We start from the raw sequence: 16,197 nt of genomic DNA, 5'->3' as shown, positions 1-16,197 counted from the left end.
TAGATGGTGCCTCCCTCTCGGGAACCACAGGCAAAGGTAGCTTTACATCCACCTTCATCTCATAAATCCTGGGCTCTGGCTAACTGCCATTTCCCCCAATCCCTTCGTTCCCCCACTGTCCTCCCAGCATAACCATGCACTAGGGTCACAGAGGAGCAGCTCTGGACCTTGCTGCTGGCCCACCAGGTGCCATCATCTTGGCAGTTTTTGTGACTCCTTAAAACACCGAATAGTGCTGCTGCCACTGCAACAAATTCTCTGGAGTTGAAAACACTGGGATGCTCTTCCCTTGTCTGAAACATGGCCTTGAGCTTGGGTCGGTTCCTGCCTGAATTCAGCTGAAACAACAAGAGACTACTCTTAAGTTCATTAAAAAGATACACGAATATGTTCTCCATCAAACCTGCACCAAGAGAAGGCATTACAACATCGATCTGGAGTGTCTCTCCGGCCCCCGGCACGGACAGCAGCCGCAGCGGGAGCGGGCTGCATGTTTGCTGGGGAGCAGAGCGCTGAGGGCTCACTCACCCCCTTGGCTGCATGGAGCCAAGTTGCCTTACCAGGGACAGAGGAAAGATGGGTTTTTTTTTTTTAGATGCTTCTAAAACACCTGTGTTTCTGCTTAAAATATTTCTGCTGAAACAGTGACCATTTCCAGTCTATCTTCTCTCAAAGCAGAGGCGGCCGTATTTAGACCGTGTTTTGTAAAATCCCGTTGATCAGATCCCTTTTGACACAAACTAGATGATATCCCATGACTTTAAAGTACCTTTGCAATTTTTACTCTAGCAGCGTAACAAATAGCGGTTGGCAGATAAGACCTTGTGAACTGAGTCTCCTGTGCTGGACTGCAATAAATGGGGGGGAGTTGTGGCATTTGCTTTTATGAGTTGACGGCATCCCTTTCTTAGGGCAACACTTTCAGCTTCTAATGTCTCCGGCAAGCAGAGCACCCACCAACAACAGGAACAGAGCGTTACCCCGTCAACTGTGGTCTAAACCTCAGACATATAAAAATTAGTATAAAAATAATGCCCAAGTAACAGGAGTTTGGCAATTATTAAAAATAAAAGTTTCATAACTGAAACGGAATTTCAGGCAGGTTGTATAGAGACAGAAAAATAAAATCAAGTGGTTCATCTTCCATCACTGCCTTTAGACAAATATTACCATCCTGAAGATTTTGGCATCCACAAGGAATTGGAGATACTTGCATAAAGCTCATCTCAGGCAGATTAATTATGACAATTTTTTTTTCTTAAAGCAAAAGTAAACCACAGGCTGTTAAGCTGCAAAGGCAACACCCATATGGGTGAACTTCTAGAGTTCCCTTTGTCCGTTTAAACCGTACAAGAGAAGCAACACAGCTCTCCCTAGTGAGGACCAGTGGTATGAGACACAAGTCAAAGATGTTATCCTCATGCCAGCACACCCCCCGGGCGGACTCCAGCACCGTTAGTTGTTCACTGAATACAACCAGGGCTGAATCTGTGTGTGACCTAAGCCTAGTTTATAAAATAAATACCAAAATAATTCCATAATTCCCAAATAAAATTATTGTATCCTCTCCAAATAATCCCTGAGGTTATGCTGGACATGAGCAAAGAGCTATTTGCTAGCGGAGGAGCATTTTAAATTCAACTTGTAGTGTGTGAACACAATAAGTATTAATTCACAGGCATGTTTCTGTCCTGGGGTGCTGATGGGTGCTGCATTTGGGAGTAACTCTTTTATCCCTGGCCCGGCCGTGCTCCCTGAGGCCCCCGGGGACTGCCGTGCCAGGCGGTGCGCAGACGTGGAGGTGGTCCCTGCCTCCACCGCCTTAGAGTCAAGGTTGAATTTGGATCACAAGTGTTTACGACCATGAATTTGGGGTTTTTCCACCTGAACTCTCCACGGGCTTAGCTTGATCTGGTGTCACCTCTGCAGTAGGAGGGAAGCCAGGTCACTCTGAAAGGCAGCAGGAAGAAATTTTATCACTACATTTAAACAAGCACACATTAAATTCCCACCCAGCCCTTCCAACACACACCAGCAGCAAGTAAAGCATCTCTGGCTCACACGCGTCCTTCCCCGAGCAGGATTTACAGCGTGTGTTAGAAAAAATGTGCATTTCCTTGGAGGAACAGAGAAGGTAAAAAACCGATGTCTGCAGGAGGAAAGGAAAGGGGAATTCATCCATGCTGAGGATGTGCACTTTAAGTCCGTGTCCCCGCAGCTCTGGGATGCGGCTGCGGGGCCCCAGCCTGTGTTGGGAGCAGGGGTTCTGTCCCACAAAATCCCGTTTGCAGCCCAGCTCAGGCCTGCCTCCTGCAAAGCAGTCCCCAACATCCCTGGGCTGCATGCTTCTGCCAGCGACACAACCCCAGGTGTCCGTCTGTCCCCGAGCGGCTCCCTGGCTCCTCACACACCTCTCCAGACCAGTCGGGTTTCTCGGGCTCAGGGCAGGGTGCTAGCCCCTTCCCAACCGCCCGTGTGCCTGGTGGAGTTTGTACCTCCATTCGGGGAACCCTCTTGAGCCGATGGGTTTTGAAGGGCTAAAACCCACTTGCTCGCTGGCCTGGGAAGGGAGTGCTGCCAAACGTGGGGCAGCATCGGGGGTGTTAGCAGAGAGATGGGGGCCTGTCACTGGGACAGGACAGGACAGGAGGAGCTCTGCCACCTCCTCATAGACCTCATGGACTGCTGTCCCACGGCAGCGCCTGCAGGAGGGTGACACCCCCCCCCCCGACACTGCACCCATGCTGTTGGCACCAAGGCAGGATTCACACTGGGGGTGCCTGACTCACCCCATCACCAGAGGTGAAACCACCACCCATCCTCACCCCAAACCTGAGGGTGTTTTTATAAGGGCTTACAGACCCTTGTGCCTGTGCCAGGATGGGCCACATCTCTGTTCTCCTGTAGCCCCGTGGTTACAGCACCCATAAAGCATAACAAAATGATTTATGGGTGTCACCCCTGCCTGCCACACCTCTCCCCGCCCAGGCGGGGCTGTGGTATTTCACGGGCACCCGCCACCCCGGGAGAGCCGTGCGGAGGACAGCGATGGGGGGTGTTGCTGGCGGCGGTGCTTTCAGAGGGTGCTGCCAGCATTGCATCTGCTGGGAGCTTTTCTGCGGGTTTGGTGAGCGAAAGCAGCTCCCCGAGGTGGCAGCGCCTCGCGGGGCCGTAGGGCGGCTGGGGAGCACAGGGGCAGTGGGAGTGTGGGTGCCCATGGGCCAGGGTGCACTGTCCCCATGGCTGGCACTGCATCGAGACATGTTGTCCCCAGCCCCTCCTGGTCCAGGAGGACGTGGGCTGGGCACCCAGGCTCGAATGGAGTTGCTTTATAATTTCCATTAACAACGGAAACCGCATGTCCGGGCTTTGAGGTTGCACAGAGGTGGGGACAGTTGCTTTTGGGGTTGGCACTGTCACCCAAAGGGACAGGGCGGCTGTCGGGGTCTGTGAGGGACAGCACTCCTGGGGAAGCAAGCACGGCCTCTGTGCCTGGGGCAGACGTGGGGCAGAGGAGTGGGGTCCCAGCTCTTGGCAGGATGATGATGCCCCATGACAGGATCGATGGGCTGAGGCCAATTGTATGAGGTTCAACAAGGCCAAGTGATGGGTCCTGCACTTGGGTCACAACAACCCCATACAACGCTGCAGGCTTGGGGACGAGTGGCTGGAAAGCTGCCCCACAGAAAAGGACCTGGGGGTGTTGGTCGACAGCCGGCTGAATACGAGCCAGCAGTGTGCCCAGGTGGCCAAGAAGGCCAACGGCATCCTGGCCTGTATCAGAAGCAGTGTGGCCAGCAGGAGCAGGGAGGGGATCGTGCCCCTGTACTCGGCGCTGGTGAGGCCGCACCTCGAATACTGTGTTCAGTTTTGGGCCCCTCACTCCAAGAAGGACATGGAGGTGCTGGAGCGTGTCCAGAGAAGGGCGACGGAGCTGGTGAGGGGTCTGGAGCACAAGTCTGATGAGGAGCGCCTGAGGGAACTGGGGTTGTTCAGTCTGGAGAAGAGGAGGCTGAGGGGAGACCTCATCGCTCTCTCCAACTACCTGAAAGGGGGTTGTGGTGAGGTGGGTGTTGGTCTCTTCTCCCAAGTGACAAGTGACAGGACAAGAGGAAACGGCCTCAAGTTGCACCAGGGGAGGTTCAGGCTGGATATTAGGAAAAATTTATTTCCTGAGAGGGTGGTGAAGCATTGGAAGAAGCTGCCCAGGGAAATGGTGGAGTCACCATCCCTGGAGGTGTTCAAGGAACGTGTGGATGTGGCACTGCGGGACATGGTTTAATGGGCATGGTGGGGTTGGGGTGATGGTTGGACTTGATGATCTTACAGGTCTTTTCCAACCTTAATGATCCTGTGATTCTTGCTGCTTGTCACCTGCTCCCCTCCAGATCCCCCTTTCCCGGCCGGGCTGCCCACCGGCCCCCACAAAGCATCACCTCTGTGCACCAGCCTGCAAGGGAGTCTCTGGTGGAAAGGGAAACTTCCAGCTCTGGGGTTTAAATAAAAGCGCATTCGATGCCCGTGGTGGCTGCTGGGGCTGGCAGAGGACTTCTGAGCAACACCACCCGTGCGGCCGTGACACGGCCAACAGGTACACGCAGGCAGGAGGTTCTCACCGTCCCCCCAAACGAAGGGGTGGTGTCTCGGTTACTGCCCGATGACAGCCTTGTGAGAGCACCGTTACAACCCAAAGCCACTCGACGCGGCCTTTTGGTGGGGGCACGGCAAGGCACGCCCCAGAGCCGTCCCCAGGGCGGAGGAGGCCGAGGGGGAGGCGAGGAGAGGCAGCCGGCCCGCCTCGGGGCGCGCAGCCCCCGACTGCGGCCCCCCCCGCCACCGGCCGCGGCCCCACAGCGCCCCCGGCCCGCGCGGGCGGGGCGCGGGGCGGGGCGGGGCTGTCGGCCCGGCTCCGCGGCCCCATTGGCTGCCGCCCGTGAGGCGATGTCGGCCCAGCGCGGCGCGGCCCCGGCCCGGCGCTGATGGGGACGGCGATGGCGGCGGACGGCGGGTGGGTGCCTGCGCGGCGGAGGGGAGCCGGCGGCGCGGAGCGGGGGTGGCGGCCGCGGCTAACGGTGCCCGTCTCCCGCAGGGCGCTGCGGCGGCGCGGCGGCCCGCGGCGCTCGGCGGCGGCCACAGCGCTGCCCGCCTGGCGGCTGCGCTGCGAGGGCGGTCGGCAGCGCTGGTGCTACCTGGGCGACGGCGGCGGCGAGGCGGGCGGCGAGCGGCGGGCGCAGACGGCGCTGGAGGAGCACAGCCTCGGCCTGGACACGGTGCGGGGCGGGGGGCCGCGGCGGGGCCCGCGGGGCAGGGTCCGGGCCGAGGGGCACCCCCGGCTGAGGGGCACCCCCGGCTGAGGCGCCGTCTCCCCGCAGGGCCAGGCGCTGCGGCCCTTGCCGGCGGCCGGCACGGCCTGGGATGCTGCCCGCAAGGGCATGCGGTTCTACGCCGCTCTGCAAGCGGAGGACGGGCACTGGGCGGGCGACTACGGCGGGCCCCTCTTCCTCCTGCCAGGTAGGCCTCGCGGGGCGCCTTCCCTGAGAGGGGTGGAGGTGTCGCGTTTGGCTTCTTGGGAGAGCCAGCCCGTCTGATCTTCCAGGTCTCCTCATCACGTGCCACACTGCCAAGATCCAGCTGCCGGAGGGGTTTCGGAAAGAGATGGTGCGCTACCTGCGCTCTGTGCAGCTCCCGGACGGAGGCTGGGGCTTGTGAGTCGCAAAGATGCTTCTTTTAGTGGTTGGAGCTGCTGTCAAATCTGCCCAGGCTTGGGGAGTGGGATTCGGCAACTAAGATACCTCTGGGTGGTTGGACTTGCTTGTGTAGCACTCCGGGTACACCTTTTGCCACAGAGGTGGCTGGAGCATCAAGTCCGGCTGCATCTCTGTGGTACTATATCCCAAAGTGTCATGTGTGACAGAGCAGAGCAGAGCAGTGTCTCTCCCTGGGTTAGTTGCGTCTCCCCTTTTCCACAGTCACCCCTGGCACCCCACTTCACCCCAACAAATACAGCCCTGTGCAGCGGGTTGTGTCTGGCTAACGCTGATAGCTGGCTAATGGCTATGCTGTCTCTGTGTATGCGCGACAGGCATGTGGAAGACAAATCAACGGTGTTTGGCACAGCACTCAACTACGTAGCCCTGCGAATCCTGGGGCTCGGACCAGACGACCCTGACATTGTGCGGGCCCGTGTCAACCTGCACAGCAAAGGTCAGTTCCATTGTGCCCAGCACAGCACCTGTGGGGCTGGTGAGAGAGGTCTGGCCAGACCTAAGGGCTTCATGGAACATGGGGGGCTGCCAGGTAGTGGGGGAACTGTTGCTCTTGCTTGCTTTTGATAGCACCTGCATTTTCAATTCATGATGGGAAAGCATGTTATTACATCTTTGTACCGTTGTCGGCTTGCCCTTTTTTGGGACACGTCTCCCAGCCTGAGTGGCATGCTCCCAAACATGGGAGAAGTGGACCCTGCGATGGGGAAGAAAGCAGGGATCTGGCATGGATGCGTTAACCCTGAAAGCTGATACCACTCTGCAGGAGGTGCTGCGGGAATCCCTTCCTGGGGGAAGTTTTGGCTGGCTGTCTTGAACGTTTACAGCTGGGAGGGAATGAACACGCTTCTCCCAGAGATGTGGTATGTGCTGCCCTCGATGTGGAGGTAGGGGGTGTTGTTCAGTCCTGCCACCAGCCTCGACCCAGAGCTGTCCCAGGCACTGGTGTTTGCTGGGATCACTCCAGCTAGGGCCTGGAACTGGAGGTGCTCAAGCTGCTTGTCAGCTGGGAGACCAGCAGCAAGGCCAGCCAGTGGGTGGATAGCACTGAACACTGCGCCGAAGGGAGACGCCAGAGCTCAGCCCTGTTAGCTTTACCCACTGGGTCCCTGATGCATCCGTGTGCTCGCTGCCTGCCACCGGTATCTTCTGCTCTTGTGGCCAGCCAGAACTGGGCCCTAGCAGGACAGGACAGTCACATGTAAGGCTGCCAGCTCTAACCCTCACTCGTACCCTCTCCGATTACTCACGGGGCCGCTGGGTGTCAGAGAGGCAAAGTGTATGACATTTTCCCTGGGGGAAATCAGAGGCTGCCAGTACCAAGGGCTGCTGGTGCTTTGTCATCAAATGCACTTAACCATCAGTCTAGGCCTCTGCCTTCAAAGTCACGTGGGGAAGAGAGGGACCCCTGAACTGACTTCTCCCCTCCCTCCTCTCTGAGCTCGGGATCCTGCTTGCCCTGTGTCAGCTGGGCCAGGAGCGGTGTCTCCTGGCCCCAGTGGGGAAGCAGTAGCCCTGTTGGGGAGGATCTGAGCAGGGCCAGGCTGTGTGGATATTCCCTTCCTTTTTCCTGCAGCTGTACCAGCAGCAGCAGGCCTGGTACAGGGGATAGGGAAAGGTACGCCCTGCTCCGGGCATCCCCCTGTCAGCATGTCGTCTCTCTGTGCTGCCCTTGGCCCTCCTTGTTCCTCACAGTAACACCTTCTCTGTTGCGAACAGGCTGCTTCCTACGTGGTTCCCAGCCCACCCATCCCGGCTCTGGTGTCACTGCCGCCAGGTTTACCTCCCCATGAGCTACTGTTACGCTACGCGTCTGTCAGCAGAAGAGGACGAGCTCATACGGAGCTTGCGGCAGGTAAGGAGCTGACGGTGGTGGGGCTCCCTGACAAGGATACGTGGCTTCCTGACCACCTGCTGTGCCAGCCATGTCCTTGGGGGCCAGCCTCTGGGTTGCAAAGCGACAGCTTTCATACCTGCACAGCCTCTCTGTCCAGACAGCGGAGCCAACTTCCAGCAGTAGGCTGCCTCTGGGTACTTGCTCCCAGCTTGCTAGGCTGATGCCCTTTGTTGTCTTGTGCCAGGAGCTGTACGTGCAAGACTACGCCAGCATAGACTGGCCAGCCCAGAGGAACAATGTGGCTGCCTGTGATGTGTACACCCCGCACAGCTGGCTGCTGGGGGTTGCCTATGGTGAGTGCGATGTTGGCTGGGGCGGGAGGGCCCTTGCCATGTGAACCAGCGGTGGTGGAACTGAAGCTGCTTTGTACCATGGGGGCTCTTTAGGGTCTACTGCCAGCTACCGGTGTATGCCCTGGAGCTGGGATTGAGACATGGATTGTGTGATCCTTGGGCTTCTCCCTCCCTGAGAGCAGCAGGGCCTTGTGCCCAGGTCCTCGGGCCACTCTGGGGCAGAGCAGTTCCTATGCTTTCCTCAACTGGTCATCACGTGCAGCCTGCCACAGCAAGTGAATCTGGCCACATGGGGTGGGTTTATCATTGCATGTCCCTTTCTTCTCCTGTAGCCATTATGAATGTGTACGAAGCCCACCACAGCACCCACCTGCGGCAGAGAGCCATCACAGAGCTGTACGACCACATCAAAGCTGATGACAGATTCACCAAGTGCATCAGCATTGGGCCGGTAGGACACATACCGTCGATCCTTTAAAAATCTTGCCCTTTGCTCTTTAGGGATCAGCTTGTGGCCCCCAAGCCCTTTGCAATTGTGGCATGTAACCATAATCACCAGATCTTGCTCAGGCACAACTCCTGCTGCCTCTAATGCTGAAGAGCTTAATGCTAACAGGGCATAGAAGATGCAGAGGGCATGGGGACAGCTGTGGCCCTGGTGAGAGGTACCTCTCCTTGTGATCCAGGGAAGTGATCTGAGGGGAAGCTCTGGAGTAATCTCATGGCAGCTGCCCCACTAACTCAGCTATGCTGAGTGATGCCGCAGACGGAGCTGTCGGCATCAAGCCCGGGACCACCTCTAGATGGCTTTGTGCTGGGTGGGAGGGATATATGTCTCTCGGGCTGGAAGAAGCTGTATCCAGAGCAGTGACAGTGCTGCTCTCGGCAGATTTCCAAGACGATCAACATGCTGGTTCGCTGGTTCGTGGATGGGAAGAACTCCCCAGCTTTTCAGGAGCACGTTTCCAGGATCCCCGACTATCTCTGGTAAGGGCTGAGCGTGGCCCACCTCGCACTGCTTAGGGCTCTGATTCCTGTGGAGTGAGCACCCGTGGCTCCTAACCCATTTCCTGGCACTCTTGCTGTGCCTGTGCTGCAGCACTGTGCTCTCTCCTCCCACAGGCTGGGCCTCGACGGCATGAAGATGCAGGTGAAGTGCTGTAGGAGTTCAGCTGTGACTGAAAGGGACCCTGGCGTGCTGGGGCAACCCATGGAATAATGGGATAGCTTATTCACCCTGGGCCTGAGCTCCTGGCATCTCCCCTGTGGTGCCTGGTGGTCTTGTCTGTCTCACTGCCACTTCCCCTGGCTGTGCAGGAGTGAGTAGTGCCCATCCTGCTACTTTGCCTCTCTGTGGCTGTGAGCTGAGGGGGCAACTCTAGGCCTCCATCCCCTTCATCTTCACGGGTCCTGGGAGAAGGGAAGGAGAAAGACAGGCCCCCGATACTGTGGACTGAGCTGTGCTTCTCTCATAGTCATTGTGTCCCTCTGCTCTGTATCACTAGCCACCTCTCCTGTCTTGGCTGTGCACAGAGCAGGCTGAAGCAGCTGTCTCATTTCCCATCCCCTTGCTGTCCCTGAGCTGCTGCAACTGTCCCCTCTATGCCAGCACATCAGCTGTGATGCTGAGTGACATAAAAGTGAGACGCAGGGTGGAGGGAGCAAGTGGGGGTAATGCAGGAGGGATATGCTGTCCCATAGACCCCACAGCTAGGTCAGGCTGCTGCCAGGACCTGCCCCTCACTATCTACTTTCTGTCTTCCAGGGCACAAATGGATCCCAGCTCTGGGATACTGCCTTTGCCATCCAAGCCTTCTTGGAGGTAATGCACCCCTCAGTGGTGCTACATGCTGCCTTGGGAAAATGGTCTCTCCTGGCGTGTCCCCGAACACCAGCAGCTCCTACTGTGCGACCTCTCAGACCTGTGCTGTGCCTGTTCTGGCATTGCATCGTATGACCGAGCCAGGCAAACACACGTCTTCTCAGAGCGCACCTCAGACGTCATAGGCAGGGTGCCCAGCACAGCTGGTACAGCCCATCTTTGCCAGCTGCTTTTGAAGCAGGAGGCCACAGCGCCAGCTGAGTGGGTCAGGTTAGATTTCCCAGTTGCTGCAGTCTTGTGGTTCAACCCTGGCCCTTCCTCCTCACTCTGCTTGGCCCCAGGGCATTGCCATTTGGCAGGGACAGTGTGCGGGTCTCCTGCTTTCCTGCATTGGGGCAGAGAGAGCGGTGGTAGGCATGCTTTTTGGAGGGTGGTGTGATTGCCCTGGTAAGCCCCTAACCTGATCATGCAAATATCTCTCTCAGTGATGCCAGCAACAGTTGTTGGTTCAGTTCTCACTGTAGAGGTTTGTAATGGAAACAGTAAGTAAAGCATGAACGCAAACAAAAAGGGCTATATGAAGGGCCAGGTATTAATGACACCTAGATCAGCAGGTCAGCAAGGTCCCAGCACATCCTCTTCTTCCTGAGGGACATGTTTGGTGGTCACAACTCCTTGCTGACTGTGCGCCTCTGTTTCTAGGCAGAAGCCCAGAAGATGCCTGAATTCACGTCCTGCCTCCAAAATGCCTATGACTTCCTCCGGTTCACCCAGGTGAGCGGAGCCAGTTGGTGGTGTCTCTCACATGCTGGCTATGCAGACTTGTCTGCTTTTCAGAGCCCTGTTGGATGCATCTGTTGCCTTCTGAAGAGCTCTTCTGAAGCACTGGACTAGCAAAGTCCTAGAAACAGCCTCCTGTTTTCTGCTCCCTGTTGCTGGGAGCCGTCTTTGCAGCTTGGAGAGGACCTTGGCCAGGCCCAGCGATGTTTGGGTTGGCTGCCTGGGCTAAGAGAGGCTGAAAAACTGAGAGCTTAGGCTCCTTTGCCCTTCGTCCTGTCTGGTGTCCACACATTTGAGGAACCATTCTGGGAAACTCAGACTCCTTGGCTAGTGACTCCATGAGCTCAGCTCCTGCTGGCCACGCCAGTGGCTGAAGGTGGGGGTCACCATCACCAGCAGCTTGGTGCAGATACAGTCATAGGTCTTGCTCATGGTGCTGCCAGTTGGAGCATTGAAAGCAGATGGCTCCCTGGCAGGAAAGCACCCAAAGAGGGGACTTCAGCAACACTTGCTGAAACCAGGCCAAAATGTGATTTCTCTTCAGCACTCCCTGCTCCAGATCTGACTTCTTTCCCTGTCTGCCTCCCTCAGTAAAGGACAGGTGGTACCCAGTCCCATGTGGTTCTGCCTCTGCGATAGTTTCAGCCCATGGTCCTGCAGCCAGCACCTGCAGCCTGCCCTCACTTGCTTCTTGTCTTCTGCAGATCCCAGAGAACCCACCCGACTACCAGAAATATTATCGCCATATGAACAAGGTACGATGCCTGGAACTGATTTCTGAAGGATGCACGAACGGCACAGGGATTTGGGCAGAGGGGATGGGAATGAGGGGCAGCACACCCACCACCCCGCCCTTACAAGAACAGAACAGCTCAGGGGAAGGTGCTGAGCCCTCCTGACCCCTTTCCAGGGTGGCTTCCCGTTCAGCACCCGGGACTGTGGCTGGATCGTGGCAGACTGCACAGCAGAGGGACTGAAGTCAGTCATGCTGCTGCAGGAGAAGTGCCCCTTCATAGCCAAGCTTGTCCCCCCTGAGCGCCTCTTTGATGCCGTGAATGTGGTAAGTAAGTGCTGCAAAAATTAGGGCCAAGGGAAATGTGGGCAGCTAAACTGAACTAAAATAAGAGAAGTCAAGGCCTGATGAGTTGTTAGATGTGGTATTACTAAACTAGTACAAGGCCTGTGGCCTGGTATGGCAACACCATATTTGCTGTGATACAGAGCTACATATGTGACGTAATGTGATGTGATGGTCCCGACTGGGCCTGCCTGTCAATGTGGTTTGGGACCTGGGTTGTCTGCCAGCCCCATGGACTTGTGGGTCTGACTTTGTCCTCACAGCTGGCTTGGGGACAGACTGGGGTGGTACTGCCTGTGAGCCAGTCCCAACCCCTCTCTCTGCTTGTCTGGCCAGTTGCTGAGCATGAGAAACTCAGATGGAGGCTTCGCCACATATGAAACCAAGCGAGGAGGCCACTTACTGGAGCTGCTGAATCCCTCGGAGGTGTTTGGTAAGGGGACCTGTGTGGGGTTGGTCATCCTGTCCACTGTGAAGGGACACAGAGGACTGGCCTCACCGTGCCTGGTGGGTGCCTGGCTTTGCCCCAGGTCCCTCTGTGGGATAAGCGTGCCCTGGGTCCAAGGGAAAGGTTGGCAGTGTGTGGCTCGGAGGCTCCCCAGCGGAGGGGCTGTTGCACTGATATGCTTCACCTGCTGGCAGGCGACATCATGATCGACTACACCTACGTGGAGTGTACGTCGGCTGTCATGCAGGCACTGAGACACTTCCACGACAAGTTCCCTGAGCACAGAGCCCCAGAGATCAGGTGAGACACTGAGATGAGAGTCAGGTAGGTGAGAAGACAGTCTGCAGTGTTCCATGCTGCCTGCCATGGCCTCTGTTGGCACAGCCCCTGCTGAGTCTTGTCAGGGGTCTTGCCCGGACCTCTGCATTGGCATGGAGTGGCTCTTGCGGTGGCCCCTGGGGCATGCACAGCTGGCATGCTGGTGACTTCTCCAAACCAGAGCCCCCCCAAAGAGGCTGGGGCCCAGCCTCTCTCAAGGAGCAGGGCATAAGCTGTTTGGGCTCAGGCTGGGGGAAATTGGTGGAGATCTGCCTGCCTCTTGACTTAGCAGTTGCCTTGCTCTTGCAGCCAGTTGTAGGCTGGGTCCCCTGCTTGCGTATTGACGTGAGGCAGAGAAGCACCCAACTGGTGCATGATTTGACTGAGATCCTGAACACCGTGGCTGCCTGTCTGCATGCTCTTGCCTCTTGAGCTCTCTGATAATGGGACCCATCAAAGCCTCAGGGGGACTGATGGATGCCCCTGATGAAGCAGCCATTGAGTTTGAGCTGCTTCTGACGTGGGTGTCTTTTTCCTCACCAGAGAGACTCTGCAGAAGGGCCTGGATTTCTGCCGCAAGAAGCAGCGACCTGATGGGTCATGGGAAGGGTAAGCAGTGTTCCCAGTGCCCAGTTTTCCCCTGGCTGCCCCCATGTGAGAGGGACCGTGATGGTAAACATTCCTGGCTGGCAGGATCTGTGGGAAGGGCAAGTAGGGGCTGATCCTCCTCTGGCTGCTGTGCTTTGCTCTCCTTTCCTCTCCCTCCAGCCCAGGAGGAGCAGGCACCTTGTGCATTGCACAAGACCCGGACAACCCCTGGGGGCTAGGGTGGCTCCAGTTCCTCTGATCCCAGAGTGTCTGTTGATGCCTGAGTGAGCTGGGAGCAGGTGCTGGTGGGACTGGGCATGGTTGCGCCATAGGGGAAGGCAGGCTGCAGCTCTATGCCTGGCTCTGCTCTTGCTGTGAACACGGCCCTGTCGCAGCCTGCCTCTACCTGGGGCCTTGCACCCCTGACAATACCGCTCTCTCCTTCCTCCTAGGAGCTGGGGGGTTTGTTTCACCTATGGCACCTGGTTTGGTCTGGAGGCATTCGCCAGTATGCAGCACACATACCACAATGGGTGAGAAGGGTCTGTCTGGTTCTCCTGCCCCTACCTACCTCTTGGGCCAGGGCAAGGCTCTGTGATGGGGCTGGGTGGATGCCCTGGCTGCACGTGAGCTCTCCCGCCCCAGGTACTGCTCCTCCCAATCCCTGTGCCTGCGATATGACCAGGGCACTCGCTGCCTGAGCCTCGAACTCTCGGGGCAGCCCTGGCCATGGACAGGGCAGAGCACACCTCCTGTTTGCAGCTGGGAAACATGGGTGTGCAAACACTCCGGGTCCCCAGCCCTGTGTGATTCTGTGCCCCATCCTTGCAGGGCTGCATGCCAAGAGGTGGCCCAGGCCTGCCAGTTCCTCCTCTCCAAGCAGATGGCAGATGGCGGATGGGGAGAGGACTTTGAGTCATGCGAGCAGCGCACGTATGTGCAGAGTGCCATGTCGCAGATCCACAACACATGTTGGGCCCTGCTGGGGCTCATGGCTGTCAGGTAGGAGCAGCCCTCACCTCTTCAGGCACCACCTGGCCCTGAGTGCTCAGTGAGATGGGAAATGCAGGCTGGGTTGTGTGGCAGGGCTGGCACAGGCCCTGGGCCTGGCTGGTGTGGGCCATGCACCCAACCGTGTTTGTTCGTGACCTCATTGGTCACGAGCCTCCCGCAATGAGGGACTGGTCTGCGCAGTGCTCCACAGGCCGGCGAGGCTCATAGTGCCAGGCCAGGGGGAGCCAGAGCAAAGCAAAGGTCTGTCTGGATCACAACCGCAGGCCTCCAGCCTGGGAAAAGGTTGCCCTATTCATAATGTCTGGTGTCCTAGGGTTGTGAGGGGTCTTTCCAAAGCACTCAGTACGCCTGGGACAAGCTTGGGGCAGCCTGGAGGTGGTTGAGTTCCCTAAGCACATGGATGGGGGTTTGCGGTTGGTGTGGATAACAGTCCTCACATCTCCTTTGTGCTTTGCAGGTACCCTGACATCGACGTGCTGGAAAGGGGCATCAAACTGTTGATTGATAAGCAGTTGCCCAGTGGGGACTGGCCTCAGGTACATCTTTTCCTCTAGTCTTTCCAAGGGGTTCCCTGGTGTTGTAGATGTCCTGGGCATTGTGCAGCCATTGCTTTCCCTTACCTGGAAGGGAAGCTACGTGTGGCTTTTGGTGGGCGACTTCAGGAAGGCAATGAGCTCAGCACTGCATCCTGGACACACTGTGGTCCCCTGTCACCCATACCATCTTGCTCTCTGTCTCTCTTTCAGGAGAATATTGCTGGGGTATTCAACAAGTCGTGTGCCATCAGTTACACTGCGTACCGCAATGTCTTCCCCATCTGGACGCTAGGGCGTTTCTGCCGGCTGCATCCCAACAGCCCTCTTGCTGGGCAACTGCAATCTGGATCCTTGGCCGGGGCGGGGATGACCGTGCAGGAGGCCTTGTCCACCTAAACCTGTGCCATTGCAGATGCCATGGCCTCTGACTTGTCCTAGATATCAGCTGCTGCATGGGGCCATGGGTGTTTCCTGCATAGGATATCCCAGTGCTGATCTTAACACATGGACTGCTGCCCCTGCCAGGGAGGATTGCTGCCGTGGTGCTGCAGAGTCTCTGCTTTCTGTTGAACCTCTTCCAAAAATCCACTTTTAAAGTTTTTTCCCAGGTGTATCCTCCCTCACGGGATTGGGAGTGAAGTGCCTTTTCAGACTGGTTTGGTGATCTAAGCAGAAAAAGCTGCCAAGCTGTGTTGTATTACACATCTAGACAGGCTGTCTCTCATCCTGGGTAGAGCAAGGCTGCCTTTATCTTCCCCTCGTGCTGTCCAGGTTGGCTATCTGTGGCAAGAGTGTGGGATTTGGGGCCTCCCCTGGGCCCAGCATCGTGATGGGGTGCACTGCACAACCCCTGCTGAGCTGGCCTCTGTGCTGTGGATGCCAGCGACTGCCTTTGAAGTGCTCTCTGTGCTGGGAGGGGAAGGGCACCTGTCCTCCCCCAGACAGATGGGAAAGAGGAGTGCTTCGCTTAGTTTTCTTACCATTCTGTCCCCCAGCTGGTGGCACCTGGCTTCCCAGAGCCTCACAGGTGAGGTCGCCAGCATCATTCCCACTTTGAAAAAGGGGAGACTGAAGCAGAAAGCATTGAGGTGGTGAGTGTCAGGGCTCCAGCCTTCCCCCAGCACAGCAGGTGCCTCTCTTCAGGCTATGGTGCAGTTGGGCATTCACATTTCGTTGTCAGAGTTGGAAGTCATGTTGACTGACAGGTTAATAAATTGCTAATGGTGTTGCAAGTGGAACTTAACTGTCTGTTGGTCTCCTTATTGGTCTGCCCCAGTGTGTGTCCCAAGCGGAGGGGAGCTTGCACAGCAGTGTCCTGTAACTTACAGTACAGTTGCATCAGTACAGGTTAGGGTCTGACCTGCTGGAGAGCAGCTCTGTGGAAAGGGACCTGGGAGTCCTGGGGGACAACAGGATGGCCACGAGCCCGCAATGTGCCCTTGGGGCCAAGAAGGCCAATGGCATCCTGGGGTGCATCAAGAAGAGTGTGGCTAGCAGGGCGAGGGAGGTTATCCTCCCCCTCTACTCTGCCCTCGTGAGGCCACAGCTGGAGGACTGTGTCCAGTTCTGGGCTCCCCGGTTCAAGAAGGACAGGGAGCTGCTGGAGAGGGTACAGCAAATGGCTATGAAGATGATTAGGGGACTGGAACATCTTTCTT

General features: G+C 57.1%; 1 protein-coding gene across 1 annotated transcript; it reads left to right on the top strand.

The window, feature by feature from the left end:
• The first annotated feature begins 5,417 nt into the window (after positions 1-5,417).
• On the top strand, positions 5,418-15,726 carry LSS (lanosterol synthase). The gene is made up of 20 exons (XM_059820374.1): positions 5,418-5,511; positions 5,597-5,705; positions 6,083-6,204; positions 6,532-6,628; positions 7,485-7,620; positions 7,847-7,955; positions 8,288-8,406; positions 8,845-8,942; positions 9,078-9,105; positions 9,721-9,777; positions 10,480-10,551; positions 11,262-11,312; positions 11,468-11,617; positions 11,972-12,068; positions 12,278-12,383; positions 12,945-13,010; positions 13,442-13,522; positions 13,821-13,991; positions 14,461-14,539; positions 14,750-15,726. Exons 1-20 carry the CDS (start codon positions 5,433-5,435, stop codon positions 14,933-14,935), a joined length of 2,013 nt encoding a protein of 670 aa, XP_059676357.1. The 5' UTR covers positions 5,418-5,432; the 3' UTR covers positions 14,936-15,726.
• The last annotated feature ends 471 nt before the right edge of the window (positions 15,727-16,197 follow it).

This window comes from Gavia stellata, chromosome 8, assembly GCF_030936135.1.
Source record: "Gavia stellata isolate bGavSte3 chromosome 8, bGavSte3.hap2, whole genome shotgun sequence".
Classification (NCBI taxonomy): Eukaryota; Metazoa; Chordata; class Aves; order Gaviiformes; family Gaviidae; genus Gavia; species Gavia stellata.
This window is presented reverse-complemented; position numbering and strand designations above follow the sequence as displayed.